The sequence below is a fragment of the Numida meleagris genome, chromosome 14 (assembly GCF_002078875.1).
Source record: "Numida meleagris isolate 19003 breed g44 Domestic line chromosome 14, NumMel1.0, whole genome shotgun sequence".
Lineage (NCBI taxonomy): Eukaryota > Metazoa > Chordata > Aves > Galliformes > Numididae > Numida > Numida meleagris.
In genome coordinates, this window is record NC_034422.1 from 488,836 (window position 1) to 512,974 (window position 24,139).

Below are 24,139 nucleotides of genomic sequence, written 5' to 3' on the forward strand. Positions count from 1 at the left end.
GGAGCTGCACGTCTCGCTCCGCATCTGTGGGAAGAGGCGAGACCTGCATCTCGCCGGGCACCCAGGCTGCCAGGGATGCACCATTTGGTGTAACGTCCTGCTGCCAGAACCGCTCGAAAAGCTCGGCAGCGCTCTGCGTCCCGGTGTGCGCAGTGCGTGGCAGAATGCGGGCATGAAAAGGCCTTCAGGCAGAACGGGGACAGGGCAACTGCTGCGCGTTGGAAAAGGGAAAGAGATGATGGGTTTTGTAGCGGGCTTATCATAGAGGAAATTGAAAAATACGTATGTGACATCTCTGAAGACTTTGTGTTAACTTGCATATTGATTGCTCCAGATGTTCCCCAGATGTCAAAGGGAACCAGGCGCTGAAGAACACATTTGTTTTACCAACTCATAGTTCTGCTTTTGCGAAGAATAAAGATCCCTGGGTTTGTTTCTTTCCCTAGTAACTTGTATATCTAATAATGTCACTAATCTAACTGAAGGTGAATCCGTTCCTTCCGCTCTGGACGCGTGCTGGTGACGCATGCCCCGCTCCGCGCTGCTTCCCACTCTGCGTGGTGTCCGCCAGCTCCCGAGAGAAGCGCCGCGGCCGACGGCAACCCCGCGGGGCAGGGCCGCGCCGACCCGCCCGGGGCCGCCCGCCGGGAGCGGGGCGGTGCCTCACCGCCACTCCTCCACACCGGCAGGGGGCGCTGGCGCGGTGGGCGGGACGGAAGGTGCCGCCGTGCCCCTCGGCTTCCGGCGCTGTGTCCCGGTAGTGCAAGCGGGTGCTATGGCCGCTCGCTGAGGTGCGCGGCTGGGAGGTATCTCAGCTTGGCGGGGAGCCCCGGCGCGGCTCCTCTCAGGGTCCCTCTGACCCCAGGCTCGAGCTGTTACCCGGGGCGCCCGCTGGAGCCGTTCCCCGCCGCGAGGCTGCGGGCTGCCCCCGGCCTCGCGAGTTCTGGCTGCGTGCCCGTGCGCTGCGTGGTTGTCCGTTGCTGCGGTGGTTGCGCAGCACGCTGCCTTGCGTTTTCTCTTTCTTCAGGCTGAGAAAAGGTTTTCACCCGTGAACTGCGTGCTGTGGGCTCCAGGAAACAGCACCGCCGCACCTTCTGGCAGTCTGTGTCTCGGCAGCCCACAATGAGGACTGTTCTGATGGTCGCAGAGAAGCCCTCCCTGGCACAGTCCATCGCCAAGATCCTCTCGAGGGGTAGGAGTGAAAGCAGCTCGATTGCATCCTGTTTTGGTGGTGGCAGAATGGAGATGCCCTGGCAGGCACTGCCAAGAAATAGATGTCTGCACAAAGCCCCGCTGCATGATGCAGTGCTTGAGATCTCTCTGCAGGAGAAATGAGGTCAAGAGATAGCCAGGTGGCATACTCAGTTGTCCTTGAGGCAGCAGGCACTGGGAATGGTGGCATAGGACAGGTGCTCATTCATGAAATAACTGGGTGGTGTTTCGTTTTGTTTGTTCTGTTTATTTTGATGTGCTGATGTTTCTTCAACTCAAGGATAATGAAATCTGGTTTTGTTACTGCTGGGCAGCCTGATCTGTTTTAGTGGTTGGTAACTCTGCCTGTGGCAGGGATGTTGGAACGAGATAATCTTTGAGGTCCTTTCCAACCCAGGCTGTTCTGTGTTTCTCTTTTGTGTAGCTGTAATGTGTGTTAGTGCATGTAGTTTCTGGAAAATTCCAGTCAAGTAACAAGTTGCTGTCTGGGAATTTCTGAAGTTATGGTAAATATTCTATAAACCATGTGGGTAACAGAAACCTAGCTGTGTTTGCTTAAGGATCTCCTGGTGGGGAAAGATAAAGGAGATCCTGGATAGTTTCAACTGAAAATGAAGCATGACAGAAAAAGTTTAAAATGATAATTGACTGGAACAAAACCTCGATCAAAGAGTAGAGTGTCATGATCAGGAAGATCTTAGTTGTCTGATTTAGAGAAAAGAGAATGTAATTACAAAAGAAATAATGATTATTTCACTAGTTGTTTTTTATTATTTTTTAATTTTTATTTTGTTGTTAATTGTGGTCTTATTCTCACAGGAAACATGTCCTCTCGCAAGGGACTGAATGGTGCATGCTCTGTGCATGAGTACACTGGATCGTTTATAGGGCAGAGTGCCCATTTCAAGATGACATCTGTGTGTGGTCATGTCATGACTTTGGATTTCATAGGTATTTGTCTGTTCATTAAATGCTTTAACTGATAAGGCTTGTAAAACTTTCGAGGACTTGATTATTTCCAGGTATTATGTTTTCTTTAGGAAGAGCATTAAAGAGAACTAGAGCGGTGGGGAGGATGACAATGTCACTTGTCATCAGTTTTTAACTTTTGTTTCTAGCCGCCTGGCTGACTTCTTGAGCAACTGGGCGTGCAACGTGTGTTTAGTACCTGAATTATGTTATGAGTTTTAATTTGCTAACTGTTAAAAATGTTCTGGTACTTTGGATGAAAGGTAGTTAAGGAATGCAGAGTCCAAAGGGATATTCTCTAAAGCACCATAGTATGGTACTGCAAAATAGGGATGCGGTAAGGATCGTGTGCAATGAAACCTGTCACTAACTTGCTTTGAGGTGTTGAATCACTCATGGGAGTGCTCTGTTTCCTCTAATGCTAACTGCCTCACAAGTTTTGAGGACTAAATTCTGAGTTATTTGTGCAGTGCTTTAAAGGAGTACAGAGTCATATAATTGTTAAACAATTTTTGGCACATTTATTTCTGAGAAAGGGAAATGAACAAATACACTGATATGAGAAGGTGGTGACCCAGGATGCTTCACAGTGTAATAGGGCTGAGACGTAGCTGGCCACGAGTAATGGTAAAACAGACTGCAGTGTGCACTGTGAAAACCAGGAAAAATAGCTTCCTGCCCCTGGCCTGATAACTGATTGCAGGAACAGGAGGTTTTTTAATAGCTCACACTAACATTTCTGAAAGGTGTGTAGTATGTCTGTTTTTATTCTGTCTGCGTGTCTCAAAATTATAGCTGCAGTTCACACAGAGAGCTGAGGGGTCACTTGAGATCCGGTAAAGCAAGATGCATTAGGATAGAAAGCTTTCCAAGACAAAGTTTGAAAGCCAGACAAAGTAATGTTCTGGGGTTTTTAATGTTTATTTACATCTCTACTTTAATGTGCTTCTGCTTTTCAGGAAAATATAACAGCTGGGACAAGGTGGATCCAGCAGAACTTTTTAGTAAAGCTCCCACAGAAAAGAAAGAAGCTAATCCCAAACTGACCATGGTGAAATTTTTGCAGGTATTCATTCTTATGAAATGTGTTGGAGATATGTGTCAAAACAAACAATCCACACATGTATTGGATACGTGTTTGGCTTCTAACGGCACATGGAAGGTCTGTCCTGTCAGTGCCTCCTTTAAAATGTCTCTGATTGTTAGACATGTCTCACATGCTCCCCTCTGGGAGGAAAGCGATAATTTGTATTACTTTGAAAAAGCATCCTCTGTCTGGAAGGAAGGTGTTTGGTGTAAGACTGTTGGGTAAGTTTAGACTTCCTGGCATTTTTATGAGCTAGAAAAGTGGTTCGTGGTTTTTTTTTTTTTTTTTTTGCTTGTTTGATTTAATGATGTGAGAATTAACAGGGAACTGTGCCCAAGGTCATGCATACAGTGTGGGGCAGGATTTCAGGAGTCTTCCACTGTTGTAGAGCCATGCTGACATATGTATTTTTTCAGATCGTGCAGAAAAGGATGTTGTAGGCAGACTTGTGGTTCTGTGAACCACAGCTTTCTTCTCACTTAAACCATTCTATAATTACAAGCCATTTTCTTGTCACTTTTGCTTTCTTCTTCCAACTCTTTTTGCACCAAATAAATTGCATCAATCTTTAGAGCTTTAAAATGGAAACAAAAACTATACAGTAATTGAAGAGAGGTTTTTTTTTTTTTTGAGTTGCTGGTAACTGTGCTAACTTCTCTTACAGGTGGAGGGAAGAGGCTGTGATTGCATTGTGTTGTGGTTGGATTGTGATAAGGAAGGAGAAAACATTTGTTTTGAAGTAAGATTTCTAAGATTTCTAATACCATAATGAATTAATTTGTAGCACGTGGTACTGTCAGTATGTTGTTCTTTGGATACATGGTGAAATTCAAACTAAGTTGAATAAAACTTTAAATGCATGGAGAACATTGGTGGAAAAGCTCTTTTTTTTTTTTTTGAACTCTTAAGATGTCAGTTGAAATCATCAACTGATTTTGTTGATGTCAGTCATCAGAGATGAATAATAAGATCTCTTACATGTTCAAACGTACCGGTGCTTTCAGTCAGAATCAGTGTGTTTCACAGCTGATGTAGTTATTTTGCCATCCTTATAAAATTAACTTCTGTTATCCTAGCCAATGAGACGCTTCTGAGCATAGAGGCTGCTTGTAAATGTCAGCTTACGGCAGGAGTTTGCACATCAAATGTATAGAACTAAAACTTTGGTGTGCAAAGACATTTCTTTTAAATCCTATTCCCAGAAGTCCACATGAAAACTATTCTCTCTTGTTTAAAGAAGCACATTTAATCAAGTATTTAAGTTCTTTAAATACCACCATTTTATAACTGTGCCCTGGCAACCTAGGTAGAAACTGATACATATTCATCAGATATTCACTGTAATGCAGCTACAGCAGTAAAACTCTTTGCTCTGAGCTAAGAATAGTGTTTCACTTTCAGCAGTTGCTGTTTGATGTATAAATCTTTCAATTTTTTAATTCTTAATACGCTTCTGAGTGTACAGACAGATACTGTTCTTATCAGTTAATGTATTGGCATGACATCTTACCAAATGAAGGAGACTGTTACGCATCAGCAGATGTTTTGTGGGGAGTGTTTGGTTTGCTTTTTTTCCTCCAGAGAGAAAAATTGACTGAAGCCCTTAGCTTTCTGTTACTGATAAAATCTGCTTCTGATCCGCGTTAGGTTCTTGATGCTGTTCTTCCCGTGATGAACAAACCCAGCACCGAAAGGACAATTTATAGAGCTAAATTCAGTTCTATTACTGACACAGACATCTGCAATGCCATGAATCATTTGGGAGAACCCAATCGCAATGAGGCCCTTTCAGTGGATGCCCGCCAGGAGCTGGATCTTAGAATTGGCTGTGCGTTTACAAGGTGACAGCATGGCTTGCAGACGGTTTTTTGAAAGCTTCAGGAATACTGCTCTGTCCACAAAATATGCCTTAGAGCTGTAGTGGCTAATTCTACTGAGTACCAAACCAAACAATTTTATACTGTGAAGTGAAAAAAATGCATTATGGCTTTAACCGAGCTAGAGAAAATAATGTCAGCAGCTATGGTATATTCTTATTTTATGTCTTCCTCTCTCTTCCTCCTCTCTTTCCTTGGGAATAAGCAGAATCCTATGAAGCAAAGTAATTCTAATTTCTTTAGCTTTAAGACTTGATGTTTCTAAAAATGCTATTTTTTTTAATATACACCTGAGTGACTTAGTGGATTGTTCATACATATCTGGAAAATTTCTTGAGAGTGGGAATGAGGATATTAATGTACTTGTTGCTATATTTTATTTTTTCTCTAAGATTTCAGACTAAATATTTTCAGGGGAAATACGGAAATTTAGACAGCTCCCTCATCTCCTTCGGGCCATGTCAAACACCAACACTTGGATTCTGCGTTGAAAGGCATGACAAAATCCAGTCATTTAAACCTGAGACTTACTGGGTGCTGCAAGCTAAAGTAAGCTTTGCGTTACTTGTTTGATTAAAACATGTCTTCCTTCTTATATACAAAGAAATGCTCTTAGTATTTTCATTTTGTCCATTCATAAACCTGTAGCTGCTGACAAGAATTCAAAATCCCTACAGTTTACTTGTGTATTTCATTCAGTTCACATGTGTGTCACCACTCTCAAGAACAGATTTGAGGATGTCAGTTCTATGCTCAAGTGGTTATTGTGTGCTGCTTGTAAGAATTCTTCAGTGCTAACCATCTAGGCTTAGACCCAGCCAGAAAGACTACTTAAAATGGCTTGTTATTGTTCCCTGGGGTCCTTGGACCAAGTGTGGTGTTAATTTGAATCCAAGACTTAGTTCGTCTGCCAGCAAGCACTGGCATTGCTGAGTACTGGAATTTTAAAGCAAATGAAATGTTCATTGTGTTGACAGTTGAGTCCACTGAATGCTTTGGCAGCTTTATAGCCTTGCTGCTGTCCAAGCTCTGAGAGCAAACCACCGTGGTTTTACTGTTTGTGATGACAAGGATTGTGTAAATAAATAGGAGATAGATGGTTAAAAGGTTGCCATTTTTAGATTTTAAAATTTAAAAAGAAAAAAAGGTGAAATCCAGTGTCTACTCTTACCTGTTTTCTGATATATCTCATTTATGTGTGTCACGCTAGGAAATATTTGAGGCCAATTTTCAGGGAGTTTCATGCACACACATTCATTAGTTCATATCTATTTTTGTAGGTGGGACTTGGAATGTGACCTATGTGCACTTTAATGCAAAGAATTAATTTTGCGAATTCAAAATGATAAACTTTGAACTTCTGCCCATTTTGCCTTTATTATTCCAAGTATTAAAAATAAGTATAGTGTTTCAGTTAACTTCAAGAATAATTCCAGTCATTCTCCTGGCCCCAGAACTCAAAGTACTCTCTTTCTCAAAAGCCACTGGCAAAAAGAGTACAACTGCATGCTTGGATCTCTTGTAGAACATATATTGCTGGGGCTTACTTGCTGGATTATTGTTGGAAATGTGCATTCTACGCTTCTAGTAATAGTGTTGGTGGGAATTAATTTGTTGTTGTTTGTTTGGTTGGTTGGTTTTGATCCGCTAGGTGAACCCTGAAAAAGAAAGTTCTCTCACTTTGGATTGGGATAGAGTGAGGGTGTTTGATCGTGAGATTGCTCAGATGTTCCTAAATATAACAAAGACGGCAAAAGAAGCAAAGGTAGGAGTATTTACTAAGTGTTGGTAGAGCATATTTCACATAAAGGAAATACTACTTAATAGTTCGTCTTCTGTATGTTGTTTTTTTGTTTTTGGTGAAGAAGGTTATGAAATATCATCTGTGTCTTTTTTATTGCATTCAATTGAATAAATGATAAGTAAAAGGCAAAAGGTTCTTGTAGTTTGTAGTATACTAGTATGGTCATCTTAACAGAAGCCCATTCTTAATATTGACTTTGGAAATGGTCATCGTTCATGACAGGAAGTCTTCATTGCTAAACTTGCTGAGAAATACAGTTCAGAACTCTCCAGACAGACTTCTTATTTCCCACAAGACAGATTTTATGGTGGTCACTGTTCTAAGGAAAAAAATCAAAACAAAACACAGATATGACAAAAGCAGGTAATGTTAGGTATACCACATGGTTTTAGTCATAATGGAAATTATACATTTATCAGTTACCAAACTTCAAAACTTTTACTGGAAAAATGCTATTTTCTAGGTAGAATCTGTGAGTAAAAAAGAGAAGGTGAAGCAGAGACCACTGGCTCTGAACACGGTAGAAATGCTACGAGTGGCCAGTGCTGCTTTAGGTACGTGTAAAAGTTTAGATTTTCACACTGATTTAGAGCAAAATACTTTGGCTTCTCAGCTGAAATAATCAAGCCCATATCAAATATATTTTGATAAGTTTCCTCTCCCTACAGTGTATCACTTTGGGGAAACAAGTTTAGAAAGCTTGTCAAAAGTGAAGCGCTGGGTCAGATTAAGGCGACAAAAGTCTTACAGAAAGGACAAACTGTAATTTATAATTTATTTAAATGCTTTGATAAGGTATGCTTTAAGACACAGCAGCCAAAACCATCTACAGATTGCTGTGAGTTTGATTTTGTTCTCTCCTATCCCATCTCAGGAATGGGTCCGCAACATGCCATGCAAATAGCAGAGCGTCTTTATACGCAGGGTTATATTAGCTACCCTCGAACAGAAACTACCCATTATCCAGAAAACTTTGACTTGAAAGGATGCTTGAGACAACAAGCTAATCATCCTTACTGGGCAGAAACTGTGAGTACATAAAGCTAAACCTGTACTGTTCTACAGATGGTTCTCTAGTCTGTGTTTTAGAACATCTTACCTGGTATGTCTTGATCTGTAGGTCTCTGCAAGCAACAAATATCTGTCATTGCTTTTACTTACAGATATTGTAGTTATGGATTTCATCTCAGAAAACTTCTAACCTGATAATAGAGACCTGCTATCCACTTCAGCCTGTTTTCTCTCTCTTCCTTCACCCAGGTAAAAGCATTGCTATCAGAAGGCATCAATCGTCCAAGAAAAGGCCATGATGCAGGAGACCATCCTCCCATCACTCCAATGAAAGCTGCAACAGAAGCAGAATTAGGTACAGACAAACTGAATAGTGTTAGAACACTGTGAGGAAATTGGTTCCTGGAGGTTTAGGAGCCATGTTAAAAGTCTCTAGGTTTTAACATAAAATAGAATTATCTGGATTGCAGGAACTGGAGAGGGAGCAGATATCTTAAGTTAAATTTCTAATAACAGTGAAGATCAGAACTGCTCTACTCTTCAGTAATTAACCCTAAGCACCCTAAAATTCCTAATAACAAGGAATAGCCAAATTAATACCATAATTCATATTTACTTTTGGAGAAATTTGCCCCATAATAGTTATAATATATATAATAAATATATGTAATTATATATATTATATATATAATATGTAATTTTATTATATATTTATGCTTGAAATTCAGACTTAAACTGAATTTTAATTTTTTCTCTATAGTTTGTGTTCCTTATGTTAAAATGTATGATTTGACTCTATGCCATCACCTGTTAAAGGGAGATTTAAAAGTTGTAAGAAAGTATAGTGAATGAATTGTGTTGTTTATTAGGAATAACTAATATTGTTGTAGAAAACTGGTAAATTCTGATTCTCAGCCATCAGTGAAATCATCTCTGATAGAGAAACAAAGCATGTTAAAACTTTGAGTAACCATACAGCTTACTGAATGGCTATGTAAAAAGGCTTTACACACAGTAGGATGAAATACGCAAAGCACAAGACTGATACTGAGAAGCTTAGTTTCTGTTTACAGCAATGTAAGCTCTCTACTATTTGATTCTCTAACTATATATTGGAATGAAGGAAAGTTTACTCTGAAATCTGCGTTCGTTAGTGTTAAAAAGTAATGTTGTAGAGCGATCTCTTGCAGAACTTCAAGCAGACAGTGTTTCACTTGCCACTGTAGTCCCATTGTAGGATTTAGCTTAGGGTGATCTCTAACAGCACTACGCAGTAGAATGTTTTATTTTATTTTATTTTTAAAATGTTTCTACTTTATCCTCTCTTTCAAAGACGTTTCAAAGTCAGGACATGGGCTGACTGAATTAGCAGTTGTTCTCCAGGAGCATCTGCATGTAGCTCTTGCCTGTGCTGTGCTAGTTTGTCAGGCAACCTGGTTGATAACATATTTAAAAAAAAAGATAAGTAAAAGTTAATATAGCACAGAATTCTAACATGTATGATTCTGTGGGTAGGAAATTTTAAAGGGGAAGTTGGATGGACTTTTGGATCGTATTTTCTCTTTCTCTTCCCTATGGTTTCTGTGGAAATCTAATATCTTTTAGTGCAAATTTTATGTAGTGCTGCAGGACTTGATTTGTGGGAGTAAGATATTGTTTATCCTCAGGTGGAGATGGATGGCGACTGTATGAGTACATAACTAGGCATTTTATTGCCACTGTGAGCGCTGATTGCAAGTACCTACAAACCAACATTTCTTTCAGTATTGGCCCTGAACGTTTTACTTGTGTTGGAAAAGTGGTAACTTCACCAGGTAAGACTAACCAGGGAGTAAGTAGTTAGCTACAGTTTATTATTTTTATTTTATTATTACGTTAATACATTAAGTAGATATGAAAGTTACATTTTGGAGGCAAGTAGAATTTAAGACTTTTTTTTTCTGGAGCTTATTAAGGTCACAAGGACTGAATCTTTGTCTTCATTTCCTTACTTCTATTACCCTAGAAGAGGACGTACTTTCCACGTGGTAGTCTCAAAGATTTCATGCCACGCTTACCAGTGTAAAGACCAGTCTTTTTTTCAGACTGCGGATGCCTTCTGTGGTTTGTATTACACAAGGACTGCTTTTTTGTTTGTTTTTCTCCTTGAGCCTGAGGAAAAAGACTGTAGTACTCTCAGTGAAATGTTCACAGCAAGCTGTCCCAATCACCTGTTACATTAATACACTTACTGTTTGCATTTTCTTTTTAAGAGGCTTTTCCCTTCCATTTGGTAAGACTTCTGGCACTGTGCTTTCATTTGAGGAAGGTCTTGGTTGTTTTTTTTCTTTTTGCTGTTTCTTTTTTCCCTCTGTCTGTCAGCTGGACTCAAGTCATCCATAAAGGAGTTTTGATGCAGTGGAGTGAGAGATCCTGTCTCTTGATATAGTATTTCAAATATTGTCTGCAGGGAATGGCAAACAGCCTCTCAACTTTGATGTGCTTAACGTAGCCCATGTTAAAATTAGAAATATGTATATTGGCCTTTTGAAAGCTGTGAAGATAAGCTCTCGTTATTTTGTTTACCTCCAGGGTTCACAGAAATTATGCCTTGGCACAGCATCCCATTAGAAGAGAGCCTTCCCTGCTGTGAGAAAGGAGATCTCTTTCCAGTTGGGGAAATAAAATTGCTGGAAATGCAAACCAGTCCTCCTGACTACCTGACAGAAGCAGAACTCATCACACTGATGGAAAAGCATGGCATTGGTAGGAACTTGCTTAGCATACCTTATCCCCTAATACATTTACTAAGAGGGCAGAGGGTCTGAAACGCCCCCTGAACTTTCTGTGTTGGTAATGACCTTTCAGTATTCATTTGAATAAGTCCAGTCATGATCTCTTTCCAACGAAACCATGATGCCTGTAGCACCTCTTAGTGGATGGTAGATTTTGCTTTCCCCATATTCCATTCATCTTATCCATATACTTAGCTTCTGTACAAAGCAAAATCCTTTCATAATTTCTCCTTGTCACTTCTGCATCATAAAGAGCTGTTGAGTGGAAGAATGCACCTCCCATTGTTAGGAATGATTTCCTGTCTTTACGGCTTGCCTCAGTTTTGCTGGCTCCCGTAGTCCTTAAATATTTTATTGTACAATTTATCACAATATTTTTCAATCTGACTTGCTTCCTTCAATACATTTTCATAAACATGTCCAGTCCAAACAAACATAGTCTTTTTTTCCACTGTATTTTTCCAGAATAAGTGATTGTGAGAATAGCTGTCTTCCCATCACTAATTCCTTGGAAGAGATGAAAGGATTAAGGTTAAAACATGTGTTTCAGACTTCTCAGAACTGCAAAGAAACACATATGTTACTAGATAGAGAAATTACCCACTGGAAACTGGGTATTAGCAAAAAGGTATCTGTACTTTAAGCTGTCTCAGAAGTGCTATAATATGACATAAAACCAGAGAAGTTGGAGGTTAGTAATTCAGTGAAAACTTTGATGGCTATATTGTCTTCCTTTGTGCGGCAGGAACTGATGCAAGTATTCCAGTTCACATCAACAACATTTGCCAGCGAAACTATGTCACAGTGGAGAGTGGTCGAAGACTAAAGCCTACAAACCTTGGAATTGTTCTGGTTCACGGTTATTACAAAATAGGTCAGTTAAGTGCTCTCCTCCAACCTCATCCTGTTCCCTTTTGTCCTCTTTAGTATGTTAGGGGCTTTTGTCACTGTATAAATAACATTTGAAAAGACACATCTAGGAAAGCATGATTAATTCTAAAATCTGTAAACATTTAGATTTTATTTATTTTGATATCAGTTCATATATGGGCAGTTTCTTACCTCTGTTTCTGGTCTTCTGTTGCTGCTTCTCTGTTGTGACCGTCCCTGTTTTTTCTGGTAGATGCAGAATTAGTTCTTCCTACAATCCGCAGTGCTGTGGAGAAGCAACTCAACTTAATAGCTCTGGGTAAAGCAAATTACCATCAGGTCCTGGAGCACACCCTTGACATCTTCAAAAGGAAATTTCACTACTTTGTGGATTCTATTGCAGGTAAAACTTTTTGTACAGGTGAAATTTCCTACAATTACTTAATTGTTGTAAACACATTACTATGAAGTACTTACGTATGAGGTTGCTTTTAGGGGTTTAGGCTCACTGAAAGTTGCCAGAACTGTTGCTTTCCAAAAGGGAATAAATTTGATCACGTCTCCAAAATTCCACTTCACATTTATTTTGTGACTGCGTAGTGGTGAGTTTTGAAAAGCTTCAAACGAGCTGAAGTACTCACCCTCGTGTGTTTGTGGGTGCTTATGGCAAAACTGTATTTCAAAAAAATTATCCTGAACAAGGGAGTGTATTGTGAATAAACTACTTTAATTCCCTCTACTTCTTCACTGGTCCTGTAAATGATGTTGTGCAAGGTTTCCTCTTAGGAGTAAGAATTCTAACACAAATGCGATTCTTTTTTCTCCAGGTATGGATGAGCTGATGGAAGTGTCGTTTTCGCCCTTAGCTGCCACGGGTAAACCTCTTTCCCGCTGTGGCAAATGCCATCGTTTTATGAAGTATATTCAGGTAAGTTCACATCATGTTTGTATTTTAAATTTCACTTGCTGCGCAGCATTGATTAGAAGCTCTCTTGCCATTATTGAATGTGCATTCAAATGTGGTTGTCAACAACGCACTCCGTGGGGAGGAGGAGAAAGGTCAAAGCCTGATGCAGTTTCTCCATGCAGTACAGATCAGAGAGTGGTCACAGCTGGATTTCCTGCAAGTTTTGAACCCTACTGACAGTACAGATGTTCCGAAGATTTGCATTCTCTTTCCAGGCCAAACCAAGTCGTCTGCACTGCTCTCACTGTGATGATACCTACAGTCTCCCACAGAATGGTACCATTAAACTCTACAAAGAGTTACGTTGCCCCCTTGATGACTTTGAGCTGGTGCTGTGGTCGTCTGGATCCAGAGGAAAGAGCTACCCACTCTGTCCGTACTGTTACAACCATCCTCCCTTCAGGGACATGAAAAAAGGTAAAAAATTAAAAATAATTAAAAAAAAATGCAGGGGGTTTAGCTCAAGTGTTAGTTATCTTTGTGAAAGTTCCCTGTGTATTTTCTTGAATGTGAGACAGGCTGCTGTTACTACATTTGCTGTAAGACAGAAGAGAGAGGCTGATAGACTTTGAACTATTGTTCTTACTTCAGTGGTCCTGGAGGTTAGTGAAAGCTGCTTTCACCGAAATAGCTGCATTTTGGGCATGAATTCAGGTATTGCAAGGTCAGCCATTTTTTGAAGTCATCTTTTTCTGAAATGGCTGGTGTGGAGCAGCTAGAGAAACACTTTACTGTTGGTCACATAGCCGTGTCGTAAAGTTCTTAGGAAAACTCTTACTCAGAATGTTGAATAAACCACAACAGATTTTTATGAAGAAAATACAATATTAACTGATTTACATGCACAGAAGGTGACCTTTCTAACATTTAATATATGGATGAGACTATAAATTAAGGATAGGCCTGAGAGTGGCAGAACTGTATTTTGATACAGAGATATAGATGGTGTGTCAAAAGTTACTGAAGGATATAAGAAGGGCCAAAATAGCAGTTAGTATAGTAACTGTGAGATCAAAAGCTATTTAAGGTAATGTTTGGAGGCTCTGAATGAGTGGCAGGAGCTTTCTGGCATCTTTTTTGTATTACTGTCTTCTAATTAAAAAAGTCTTATGCTAGCAGCAGACAGTGTAACTGTAAATAGCAATTAAGAGTCATACATTTAATTGAAAATGTATGTTTTTTCAACACTTGATATATCCAAACTCAATGTACTGTACAGTGGTGTTGTCTAGGAGCCATTATACAGTTAGGAGCAAGGGGTTATTCTGAAGATGTGAAAAGACAGGTTGCCTTTTGGAGTTATGTTCCATTGTGCAGTGGTTTAGAAAATCTATAACACACTAAGCTGTCTTTCAATTCTCTGTCTCACTTTCTGCAAACTGAGCAGTGGTAATGTAGAGGGTTCCACAATGGTATAGTTTTACTCTTCTTCCACCAGGAATGGGCTGTAATGAATGCACCCACCCCACATGCCAGCATTCTCTTAGCATGCTTGGAATTGGGCAGTGCGTTGAATGTGAGAATGGAGTTCTGGTGCTAGACTCAACGTCAGGTCCCAAGTGGAAGATGGCCTGCAACAAATGCAATGTGATTGTGCATTTCTTTGAGAACGCCCACAAAGTCCGAGTGTCGCCAGAGACCTGTGATTTGTGTGATGCTGCTCTCGTGGACGTAGATTTTAACAAAGCCAAATCTCCTCTACCTGGAGATGAGACCCAGCATTCGGGCTGTGTATTCTGTGACCCTGTGTTTCAAGACCTGGTAGAGCTGAAACACGCAGCCATGAGGCACCCCATGCACCGTGGCGGACAAGGAAAAAGGCAGGGTCGGGGAAGAGGAAAAGGGCGGAGGCCTGGAGGAAGACCCAACCCAAAGAAACCCAAGGACAAAATGGCAGCTCTGGCTGCTTACTTTGTATAACGGTCACACAATGCAAAAAACAATAAATAAACTTCTTATAAAAATTTGTTTCTCTTTATGTTCACTTTTAAGTATTTCTATTCTTCATCACTTTCCTGTTCTTAGAAAAGTTCAGGTATACAACGATCCAAGATTAATCATGAAAGAAATTCTTCTAGATGATCAGTTAGTGACTAAGCCCTCAAGCTTTTAATTAGAATTCATTTATCCACGTAGACCTCGCTAACGGGGGAGACTGTAGAAGACTGCCTAAACCTGCTGCTTGCGGCTGATAAAGGAAATGAAATTTTCCTCTTCTTCCATTTCCAAGGCCTCTGTCAGCAATGCAAGTGCCGGGAGACTGTCAGAGCTGATGGAGATCAGTGTTATGCTGGTGTGGTCTTTAGGTATGGGATGGGGTTTGTTTCATCTGACTTTGGATCTGCTAATTACATCTGGAGTAGCAAGAGCACTGCTTCAGCTCCGCCTCTCTGTTGCGTAAGAGAATAATGCCAATAGACGTACAGAATGGAAATAACAAACATGAGGGGGAACATCATGGACCAAGGAACGGGCCCTGCAGCCAAGGCGGTACGTTTTGGTCAGCTGGCCACAGTTAAATGAGGCCTCTTGCTGCTGGAGGACAGGTAAAACACGCATGCTTTGCTGTGCTGTTCGTGTAGCTCATCACGCTCATCCAGTACAGTCTGTACTGCCTGTATCCCAAGTTGTCATTTTGGTGCTGGCTAGTTTTGTTGTCAAAAGGAGTGTCTGTGTTTTCATAGGGAGCTGCATCTGGCCGCTCGGTGCCACCTCACAAAATCTAATCATACAAAGATACGATGCTCTGCTTTCCTTCCGTGTGCTCACAGCTGATCAGGTCGGAGAGCGAGGTGCCGCAAACCGCGCAGCCGTTATCTCACGGAATGAACTAGCGCTCCTGCCCTGTTCCTCCTCTCTCTGGAAATGTTCTGTTCTAACCGGTTACCACCAGAAGCTTTCACTGTAAGGGAGAGTAACCTTACCGCTGCGTCGGTATCTGGAGTAGAAAGGTATTTCTGCTTGTACGTACTGGAAACTTCACCCGTTACCAGCTGAACCGGAGCCTCCCGGCGCCGCGTCCCGTCCCGCGCTGCGCAGTTCCCGCCCCGCGGGGAGGAGCGCCCGCCCCGTCCGGCCACGTGCCCGCCCGGCCCCGCCCCCCGCGCTCCGCTTAAAGGAGCCGTCCGGGAGTCCCCGGCCGCTCCCCGCCCCCTCCCGCCGCCCCCTCAGCGCCCGCGGCCGTCAGCGCGCCTCAGCGCGGCGCCGCCATGGCGCTGGAAGCGGAGGTGGCCGGGGCTCCCCTCGGCTCCTTCCTCAGGGACTTCCCGTCCGCGCTGGGCCCGGGGGAGCCGCTGCCGTGGAGCTCGGCGGGGAGCGGCGCCCTGAGCGAGGCCGAAGCGCCGGGCGCGCTGACCGAGCTGGCGAGGAACCTCCTGGGCGGCAGGTGAGCGCCGGCGGGGCGGGCGGGGCCTCTCCTCGGAGGCCCTGAGGGAACGGGGCCGCCTCCCGGGCCTCGGCCCGACCCCGCAGAGCAGGTGCAGCGCCGGGGCGAGGCCGGGCGAGGCCTCGCGGAGCGGTTCCGTCCCGTGAGGGGCGCGCGGGTCGGCTGGGGCGTGAGGGAGCGCGGCACGGCACGGCCTGAGCTGTCCCCGGGGTTGTGGGTTCGATGAGGAGAGAGGAAGGTCCGGCTCTGTTTTCTAGCCCTGATTTCGGCTGCGCGAGTTTATGAACACGGAATGTGTTTGTCGCCGTTGGGTGCGGGGGGTTATGTGCTCAAATGACCTCAAGATTTCTGATGGATTCTGTGCGCGTCGGTGCTCCCAGGCACAGCACCACGGAGCTGTGTGGTGTGCGTAAACCGAAGGGTGACGAACACATTAAAACCAAATAATTTTTAATCTTATATTTTAAATTATTTTATTTATGTTTTTTTAAAGACGGAAACGATCACCGTGTTCCCTAGTTGTGCTTTGACCGAGTTGCTCTGAAGCAAAGCGCGGCAGCAGAGGCACTGTGCGCTGAGGTCTGGAGATGCCGTGGCCGCGCTGCTCCTCAGCGCGCAGTGCCGGATCCCTGCAGCAGCCCCGCTGCTGCTGAGGTGATGTTGGAGGCGTAGAGATGCGGGAGGGATTCTTCAAACTGTAGCGATTGTTGAAGTGGTGTTCCTGAGTTACTCACCGTGTCTCTCTCTCTGTTAACAAGTGAAAACAGAGAGAGTGCTGCTTTTGCAATACTTTCACCTCACCTGTCGCTGTTGTGTTTGCACAGAGCGCAGCCTGCCCTGTCAGAAGCTGCATTGCTCGCATACCTGCCCTGCAGCGCTGAGCAGGCAGCCGGCTTGGTGGGGCTCCTGAACCTGGCAGAAAAAGTATAAACAGAGTGGGAGGTAGCTAAGGAAAGCAAAACAGAATAAAAATGTGAAGATTGACTTATTTATGCTTCCTTTCCCAAAAGGGACTCGGAAAACAGAAATACGTAAGGGTAGCGTTCTTATCTATTTTCTTGGCTGCCTGTAGGCAAAGCAGTGAGACTGTGTGCTTGGCTGTAGCGCAGCGTATGTGAAGTGTTAAAGGTGGGAATCCCAGCAGGCTTTCAGCTCTGTTTTGGACTGCTGCTGAAGAGAGCTCTCATTTTGCTGACACAGAGATAGTGCGTGGTCATATTGGTTTGGCTGGGTTCTTGCATGTGAAGGAGAAGTCTGTAGAGAGCAAGGCCAAGACGAGAACCCGCTATTTGTGAAGGGCAGGCCCTCTTCTTGCAATCCGTGCAACTGAGGACCAAAACTAAGGCCTCGGACTGTGTAAGAAATTGCCAAATATCGACTCAAGTTAAGTAAACTTTTCAGTTAACGCGAATCCCTCAACTCCTCAACAAAAATAGATGAGGGAATGTACTCCAAAAGTCATGCCTCCTATTTCATGATGTTGGCCCACGACGTCAGAGGCAGACGTTGGTGGGATGGCAGCAGAGGTTGAACCTTCCCACCAATATCCCATTACGTTTTGTTGCCGTGTGACAGATGGCAGCAGAGGGGCACTGACAGAATGACGTCTGATGTGGGAGTGTGCATGGAGCAAAGGTGTGGAATTGAATTCCTCTGAGACAAAAATGGCACCAGTCAACATTCACTGATGCTTGCTGAACGTTTCTGGAGACCAAACAGTGCGTGTGAGCACAGTGATGCAGCGGGCGGTGCATGTCAGTGGTGGTGATAGCGACGTGAAGACAAGCCACGTTCCAGAGAGACAGGCACAGCCATCACGCCACAAAATGCAGAGTGTCTTGATTAGTTCATCTGTGTAAATCATCAGATTACAACCAGGGAACTGTGTATGGAGCTGAATATCGGTTTCAAGACATTGGAAATGAGGGTGGCAACACTGGAGTATTGTGAAGTTTGCGCCAGGTGGCTCCCACAAGTTTGCTAGGACCTACTGAAACAACACGAGGCTGAAGGTAACAGCTGCCTGGATCACCCCGTTACCCGTGAGGAGACGTGGCATCACCACTATGAGCCGGACTCAGAACAGCAGTCCATGGAGTAGCAACGTGTGAATTCCCCATTGAAGAAAATGTTCAAGACACAGCCCTCTGCGGGTAAAGTGACGTGCACTGTCTTTTGGGTTAGGAAAGGTGTGATCTTCTGGGTTTCCTGAAACCCAGACAATCTACCAACGCTGACCATAACGTCACGGTTACTGACTAAGCTGAAGGCTCAAACTTCTAGAGTCAGGCCGGAGAAGACGACCGCCTTCGCCTTGCAACACGATGGCTCCAGGCCCCATACCTGTTGGAAGACTGTGGAGCACATTGCCTGTCTTGGCTGGACTGTCCTACCACACCTGTGCTGTTGTATCCCTAAGGCTGTGCGCTCTGCTTGCGTGGTTGGAGCTGGATGTCTGGAGCTAACCCTCTTGCATGTTTTACTAATCTAAAATGAATTAGTTTAACTGTCTTCTGCAAATGCAGCTAGCACTCTGAGACAGGCAACACTTTTGCTTCCTCACTGGGTTTAGACTCTTATCTACTGAGTCTTTGCAGATACTTCTACTTTGGGTAATTTAAATCAATGGAACTGCCCACCTTGTATAGAGTTAAATACTTACATAGTACTCTGAAGAGTTGGGCTGAGCTTAAATCCTCTTGTTTTGCAGAATATTTATTGATACTCCTGTAGGTAAGAGCGTGCCTTACAGCGATCTGTGAAAATGGATCAGTGTGAAAGATCCATTAATTATTTCCAAACATTTAGAAATTAACCTGAAATTTTACTGCCCTGTACTGAAACAGAACACAAGATGACATCTTAGCCCTAATACAGAAATGTTTCCTTTGCCTTGATGGAAGCTGAAGCTTGTAAGACCATCCTGTGACATAGCAAAAGAACAATGTGGATTTCCAGCAGGCTTCCTGTTTGAGCAGACTTCACTACAATAGCAGTTGTGAGCTGCAGCTTTCCATTGCAGCCCTTCCTGAGCCATTTGCCACGCTTTGTCTCTCAGCTGCCTCTGCATCCTGGTTTGTGTCTCTGTGCTTTGCACTGTCATGCTTACACCCACGATGTTGCCCTGCCGTTTCCAGCAGTTCCCTGCTTTTAGAACTGTTAATTCTGTAATTCTGATATGTTAATGATTTTATGTGACTTCGCATGAAGTTGAGGGAGGGACTTATCTTGTGTCTGGTTTACCCAATGTCTTCTGAAAGCAGGCTTCAGTGTCCTCCTCTCTGAACGCTGCGACTAACCCAGCATTTCATGAATTGCCCCAAGCTTACTTTCTCGCTCCTAGTTTTGAACAGTGTATGTTATTGTAATGCACTGGTACTGCTCTTTGATGGGAACGTGTTCATGGAATCAGTGATCCATTTGCTTCAGGAAAGGGAATTTTGTGTGAATGCCTAGCAACAAACTTTCTGCTTTTCATGGGACCGGTTGTGCTCAGCTGTGAAAGCAAGTGTGCGCTAGCAGGAATGCCTGCTCTCAGGAACCACCAGTGTGCTCATTTGTTCATGATTCATAGTGTTAGAACTGGAAACCTTAAAATCAATGCACAAGATGGATGTAGTGCTTTTGCTGTCTACTAGTTAATGTTGTAAATTATTAACAAATAGACTGTAGTAATTTGGGGTGATGGTTAAAACCAGCTTGTTCTCTGTTGCAGCTGGTTTGTCCGCTGCAGCTTCAGGAGTTTGTCATGCCATATCTCATTCTGCCAGAAAAGATGTGGAGCTCCTGCTGTGTGTGCACTTTGTGGTCTTTCTGGCAGCTCTGACCTGTCTCCAACAGTATGCAGAGGACTGACTTGTGTTTAAGTTTCTTTGACTGTGCTTGGGCAGGTGAAATTGTCTTTCCCATGAACTTGCATATTCTGCTCTCATAATTGGAGTGGAGTGCCTTTTTTGCTGCTGTTTGAATTGAGCATCAAGAAGACAAATAATCAGTTTTGAAATGACAGACTTAGTGCTTAATTAAAAAGTTTTTTTTTTTTTCCTGTGGAATTAAGCCGCTCTGTTCTGCTGTGTGTTTTTCCTCCCTGCTGAGAATGAAATGGAAATTGCAGGTGTCTCTTCACTGCGCATGTTTAGTAAGAATTGTTTGATTGACTGAAGGACCTAAACAGGTGGATTCTGGATTCTGAAGCTGCTGCTCCTGGGGTTTTGTTTTTGTTTGTTTTCAGAAGAAAAATCTGGAATAAAAATAACATGTAAAGATGGAATTCTTAAAGACTGCGATCGTGTGGCATTGTTTCTTATATTTGTTTGATTTTGTTCTAATCAGTGTTTGTCTACTGGAAAGACTTTATGTCATAAACACAAGAAACAGCTTCCCATCCACTGTGGGATTTCAGAGTTCTCTCCTTGAGCTGTATAGCTGTGTATGTAAGGTTTTGCACTTGGCCCACAGTAATCCCAGAGATGCATACAGACTGGGAGAAGAACTCCTTGAGAGCAGCCCTGCAGAGAAGGACCTGGGGGTTCTGGGGGATGAACAACTGACCATGAGCCAGCAGTGTGCGCATGCAGCTCAGCAGGCCAATGGTATCCTGGGCTCCATCAGAAGAGGGGTGGCCAGCAGGGACAGGGAGGTGATTGTTCCCCTCTGCTCTGCCCTCGAGAGGCCCCATCTGCAGTACTGCGTCCAGGTCTGGGGCCCCCAGCACAGGAAAGGTGTGGAGCTCTTGGAGAAGGTCCAGAGGAGGGCCACGAAGATGAGCAGAGAGCTGGAGCACCTCCCCTATGCCGACAGGCGGAGGCAGCTGGACTTGTTCAGCCTGGAGGAGAGAAGGCTGCGAGGACTCCTCTTTGCAGCCTTCCAGTATTTAAAAGGGGGTGATAAAAAGGAGAGGAATCAACTTTTTACTCAGGTAGTGATGGGACAAGGGGGAATGGTTTTAAGCTCAAGGAAGGAAGGTTTAGATTAGATGTCAGGGGGAAATTCTTCACAGAGAGAGTGGTGAGGTGCTGGAACAGGCTGCCCAGGGAGGCTGTGGATGCTCCATCCCTGGAGGAGTTCAAGGCCAGGTTGGGTGGGCCCTGGGCAACCTGGTCTAGTGCCAGATCTGGAGGTTGGTGGCTCTGCCTTTGGCAGGGGGAATGGAACTTGATCCTTGGGGTCCCTTCTAACCTAAGCCATTCTATGGTTCTGTATCTGGAGGAGAGAAACAAAAGTTGCAGACTGGAGAGAAAATACTGAGTACAAACAGCTTTTGTTTATCGGGAAATCTTATGACCTGGAGTTATTTCAGCAGCATCAGAGACTTGCTAGAGAACTGCTGGCATTTGCAGATCTGCATTAAAAATACTTTGCTGATGCAGTTGTAATGTGCTATAAGCACACACTGAGTCTGCAGTGATGAACTTTTGCTTTAGTGGCAGAGCTGTACTGTATGTCCTTTTCTGGTGTCACAGCCACCAATAAGAGCAAAAATTTATCTTCCCTCTGCTCTAGCTGACTGAAGCTAGAAGCGTTTGATGGCAGATACAACATCTCTTCATCACACAGCCTATACCTACTTCTCTCTATAGCTTCTGTGTGTATATATATGTGTGTATAGATACACTGAAAGGAGGAGAGGATTGCACAGTGGCAACACTTGAATATCTTGAAAGAAAATCTGTAACTCTTTTTTTTTTTCTGTGAAAAACAACAAGTGATCTTCAGACATAGCCAATGCAGTTAGTGACCTCTTGTTCTTGTCGTCATAAAGAGATTGCCTGACATGGCTGTGGAAGAGAGTGTGTTGGGGAATGTGAATGTTTTTCCTTTCAAAAAAAAAAAAAAGGAAAAAACATTCTGAAGGCTTTGTGTAAGCCTTGGGTGCTTGATCTGTCCTCATGAGGCTCGTACCGCTGCACCAGGCCATGCAGAGCTTGCTGCTCTGCTCCAGGAGCAGCTGCTTGGAGTCTGCCATCTGCTGCAGAATGCTGCTTTCTCAAAACTGCCACAAGCTGTGGGCACAGAGCGTGACAGAAGGTCTGTGGTGTGTTTTCAGGCCTTGAAAGAAGCGTAGTCGTAGCTGAGGCTTTATTCTTTGACTTAATGCTTTTATCTATACTCAAGTCTGTAAAATGAGGCTTTACCATGGAGTAGCTGGAGGATATAAACTCCATGCCCAGCCACTGGTGTTCTGACTTCAGCTGGCCTTGAAGCTACAGTGCTTCATCTCCACTGTTACAACATGCATTAATTTTCTTTTAAGTTTTTATTGTGGTCAAAACACACCCTTTTTGTCGGCAAAGAAATAGCCCATAGCAGAGAACTTCTAAGGCTGTTTACTACCAGCCTATGTGGGCTGAGGCAAGTAATTATTGTTGCATGTGTCATAGAAATGGTACTGTCAGATTTCTAAGGTTTTTCTAAGGCTTTTAAGAGGATGTTGCTTCCTTCCGCGTAACACACCCCAGACTTCCCTTTTCCTCCCAGCACAGTTATTTTCTCACTTAGGCAGCAGCTACAGTATTTCTCCTGATTCACGAAAGCTGAACTGTGCTTGATTCAGCCTGTCAGCAGGGTGTCCTGGACTTCTTTGCAAGGAGGATTTTGACAAGAAGTGACAGCCTTCTTTGCTTACAGAAAAAGTTTGAGGTTTGTTATTGTAACTGCAGTGGGCTTCTGCTTTTGCAGTGGTTGCCATAGGTACTGCCTCTGCTTCCAGCCATTCTCCTGCCAAGTGAGACCTTGGACTCTACACTGAAGAAGCAGTTCTTACTCTATTTAATTATATATTTTATTAGCTCTTGAAGCTCTGCTTTAGGGGGTGAGATTAGAACCAGTAAACATCCAAGCTGAATGGAAGATAGCATTGCCCTGGAGCCCCATTTATCTGACCTTTATTAAAAAACAGGTTTACAGACATGGTAGTACTAACACTGAGAGCTTACAAAATAATCTGGAGATGTGTTCTGTTCAGAACTGACATTTAACTAAACGGGTAGGATGTAACAATCGAAAAGATCAACACAATGGAAAGGTGTTACAACAGAGGTGTGATGACCAAAGGACCAGCACGATAGAAGGGTGCTTGCTATAAGGGAAGGCATAAGATTGCTCACTCATGTCTAAGGATTGAGGTTTGCAGAACAAAGCTCCACCAAGGAGGGATCTCCAGAAAGAGATCCTTCCTCAGTGGCAGTCAGCCCTTCAGCTGACTCTAGGAGGAGCCAGGCTCCAGCCCTTTGGTCGCACAGTTTTGCCTCCACCTGTGCTCCCAGGGCTGACCGGGTCTTTTCCCCAGGTGCTCAATCAGTGCTTCAGGCTGTGACTCAGCAGTTCCCATGCAGTAGGACCATGGTTTTTTTTTTTTTAAACTTTTATCTTGTGTTGGTGATGAGAACTAGCTGTCTGCCCACTGTTGTGTCTGCGTAGCAAATAAATTCCCAGTAAGCAACCATTTTCTTTTTTAGGTCCCCAAAACTATGGGGATGGATGAAGCGAAAATGCAGAGGAAACAGCTCAATGGCAGTTTGAGCTCCTCAGAATTGAGGAATCTCTGATTTTCCTTCTAATGAACTGGGTGGCAACTGGACAAAGTTGAAAGATGTGACATAATAACTTGTAAACCTTTTCCTTGTTACAGGCTTCCTGTAAGTAGACTTTTATATGGGCCTTGTGAATTATGGCATTAAGCACATTACTTTTTGGTTAAGGGTCTTTTTTGGGACCTAGCTCAGCAGGTCAGGGCTTTGTAGGAAAAAAAACTGACTCTTCTAAATGTATTAGTCTTTTTTTTTTTTTTTTTAATAAACCCAATTTCTGGCTTCCCGTGATGTGGTAAGACTGCAGCTAGTGCTGCAAGGACTGTGAACATGTTGCCATCTATCTGAAGTACTGAAATGACTCATTAAAGTAGGCCATCATTGCTACTGAATGCATAGCATAAAGCATGCTTCTGTTAGCATCCTGCTGACTAACACAGTGCTTTCTGTTTGCTGCCATGGGAGGTACTTGTATGTGGCTGTGAGAACATGACAAGACCTCTCTTTCAGAGACGCAATTGCAAAATACGTTTCAGGTTGATGTCACGGGGATCTAAAAGCTCACAGTCTTTCCCCTGCTCTTCTGCCAGCTGTCTGCATTGAACCTCTTCAGAGACCAGTTGCTCCCACCAGTTCTTACCCCTAGCCAACCGA

At 43.4% G+C, this 24,139-nt stretch overlaps 2 protein-coding genes and 1 long non-coding RNA gene across 7 annotated transcripts in view; 2 read left to right on the forward strand and 1 right to left on the reverse strand.

The window, feature by feature from the left end:
* Window positions 686–14,538, forward strand: TOP3B (topoisomerase (DNA) III beta). 3 transcript variants are annotated; one of them, XM_021412350.1, is made up of 18 exons: window positions 686–791; window positions 1,028–1,192; window positions 2,032–2,163; window positions 3,141–3,247; window positions 3,933–4,007; window positions 4,916–5,109; window positions 5,538–5,694; window positions 6,797–6,910; window positions 7,413–7,503; window positions 7,824–7,978; window positions 8,210–8,315; window positions 9,628–9,774; window positions 10,532–10,705; window positions 11,480–11,608; window positions 11,858–12,007; window positions 12,432–12,532; window positions 12,787–12,988; window positions 14,010–14,538. In XM_021412350.1, the coding sequence occupies exons 2-18, from the start codon at window positions 1,123–1,125 to the stop codon at window positions 14,489–14,491; spliced, it is 2,586 nt and encodes an 861-aa protein (XP_021268025.1). In that variant the 5' UTR covers window positions 686–791; window positions 1,028–1,122; the 3' UTR covers window positions 14,492–14,538. The 3 variants fall into 3 exon arrangements, with proteins under 3 accessions (XP_021268025.1, XP_021268026.1, XP_021268027.1); XM_021412351.1 differs by having other exon boundaries at window positions 704–806; XM_021412352.1 differs by having other exon boundaries at window positions 726–1,192; window positions 13,990–14,257.
* On the reverse strand, window positions 7,132–15,630 carry LOC110406195. Its single transcript, XR_002443325.1, has 4 exons — window positions 15,496–15,630; window positions 11,797–11,890; window positions 8,152–8,294; window positions 7,132–7,268 (listed from the first exon to the last, which is right to left on the reverse strand). It is a non-coding gene; the product is annotated as an uncharacterized LOC110406195 (long non-coding RNA).
* Window positions 15,700–24,139, forward strand: part of PPM1F (protein phosphatase, Mg2+/Mn2+ dependent 1F) — a 38,675-nt gene continuing 30,235 nt past the window's right edge. For 2 of the 3 annotated variants that reach the window (XR_002443323.1, XR_002443324.1), the window contains exon 1: window positions 15,700–15,956. Coding sequence is in view for 1 of the 3 variants with exons in the window: in XM_021412353.1 (XP_021268028.1) it covers window positions 15,781–15,956 (176 nt within the window). In the remaining 2 variants the exon portion in view is untranslated. The remainder of the gene's footprint in view (window positions 15,957–24,139) is intronic. The other variant, XM_021412353.1, reaches the window with a different exon arrangement.

Coding starts and splice junctions, on each gene's coding strand:
- TOP3B (XM_021412350.1), top strand. CDS start 1,123: ATGAGGACTGTTCTGATGGTCGCAGAGAAGCCCTCCCTGGCACAGTCC. Junction 6,911..7,412: donor AGACGGCAAAAGAAGCAAAG/GTAGGAGTATTT, acceptor GCTATTTTCTAG/GTAGAATCTGTGAGTAAAAA. Junction 12,989..14,009: donor CTTCAGGGACATGAAAAAAG/GTAAAAAATTAA, acceptor TTCTTCCACCAG/GAATGGGCTGTAATGAATGC.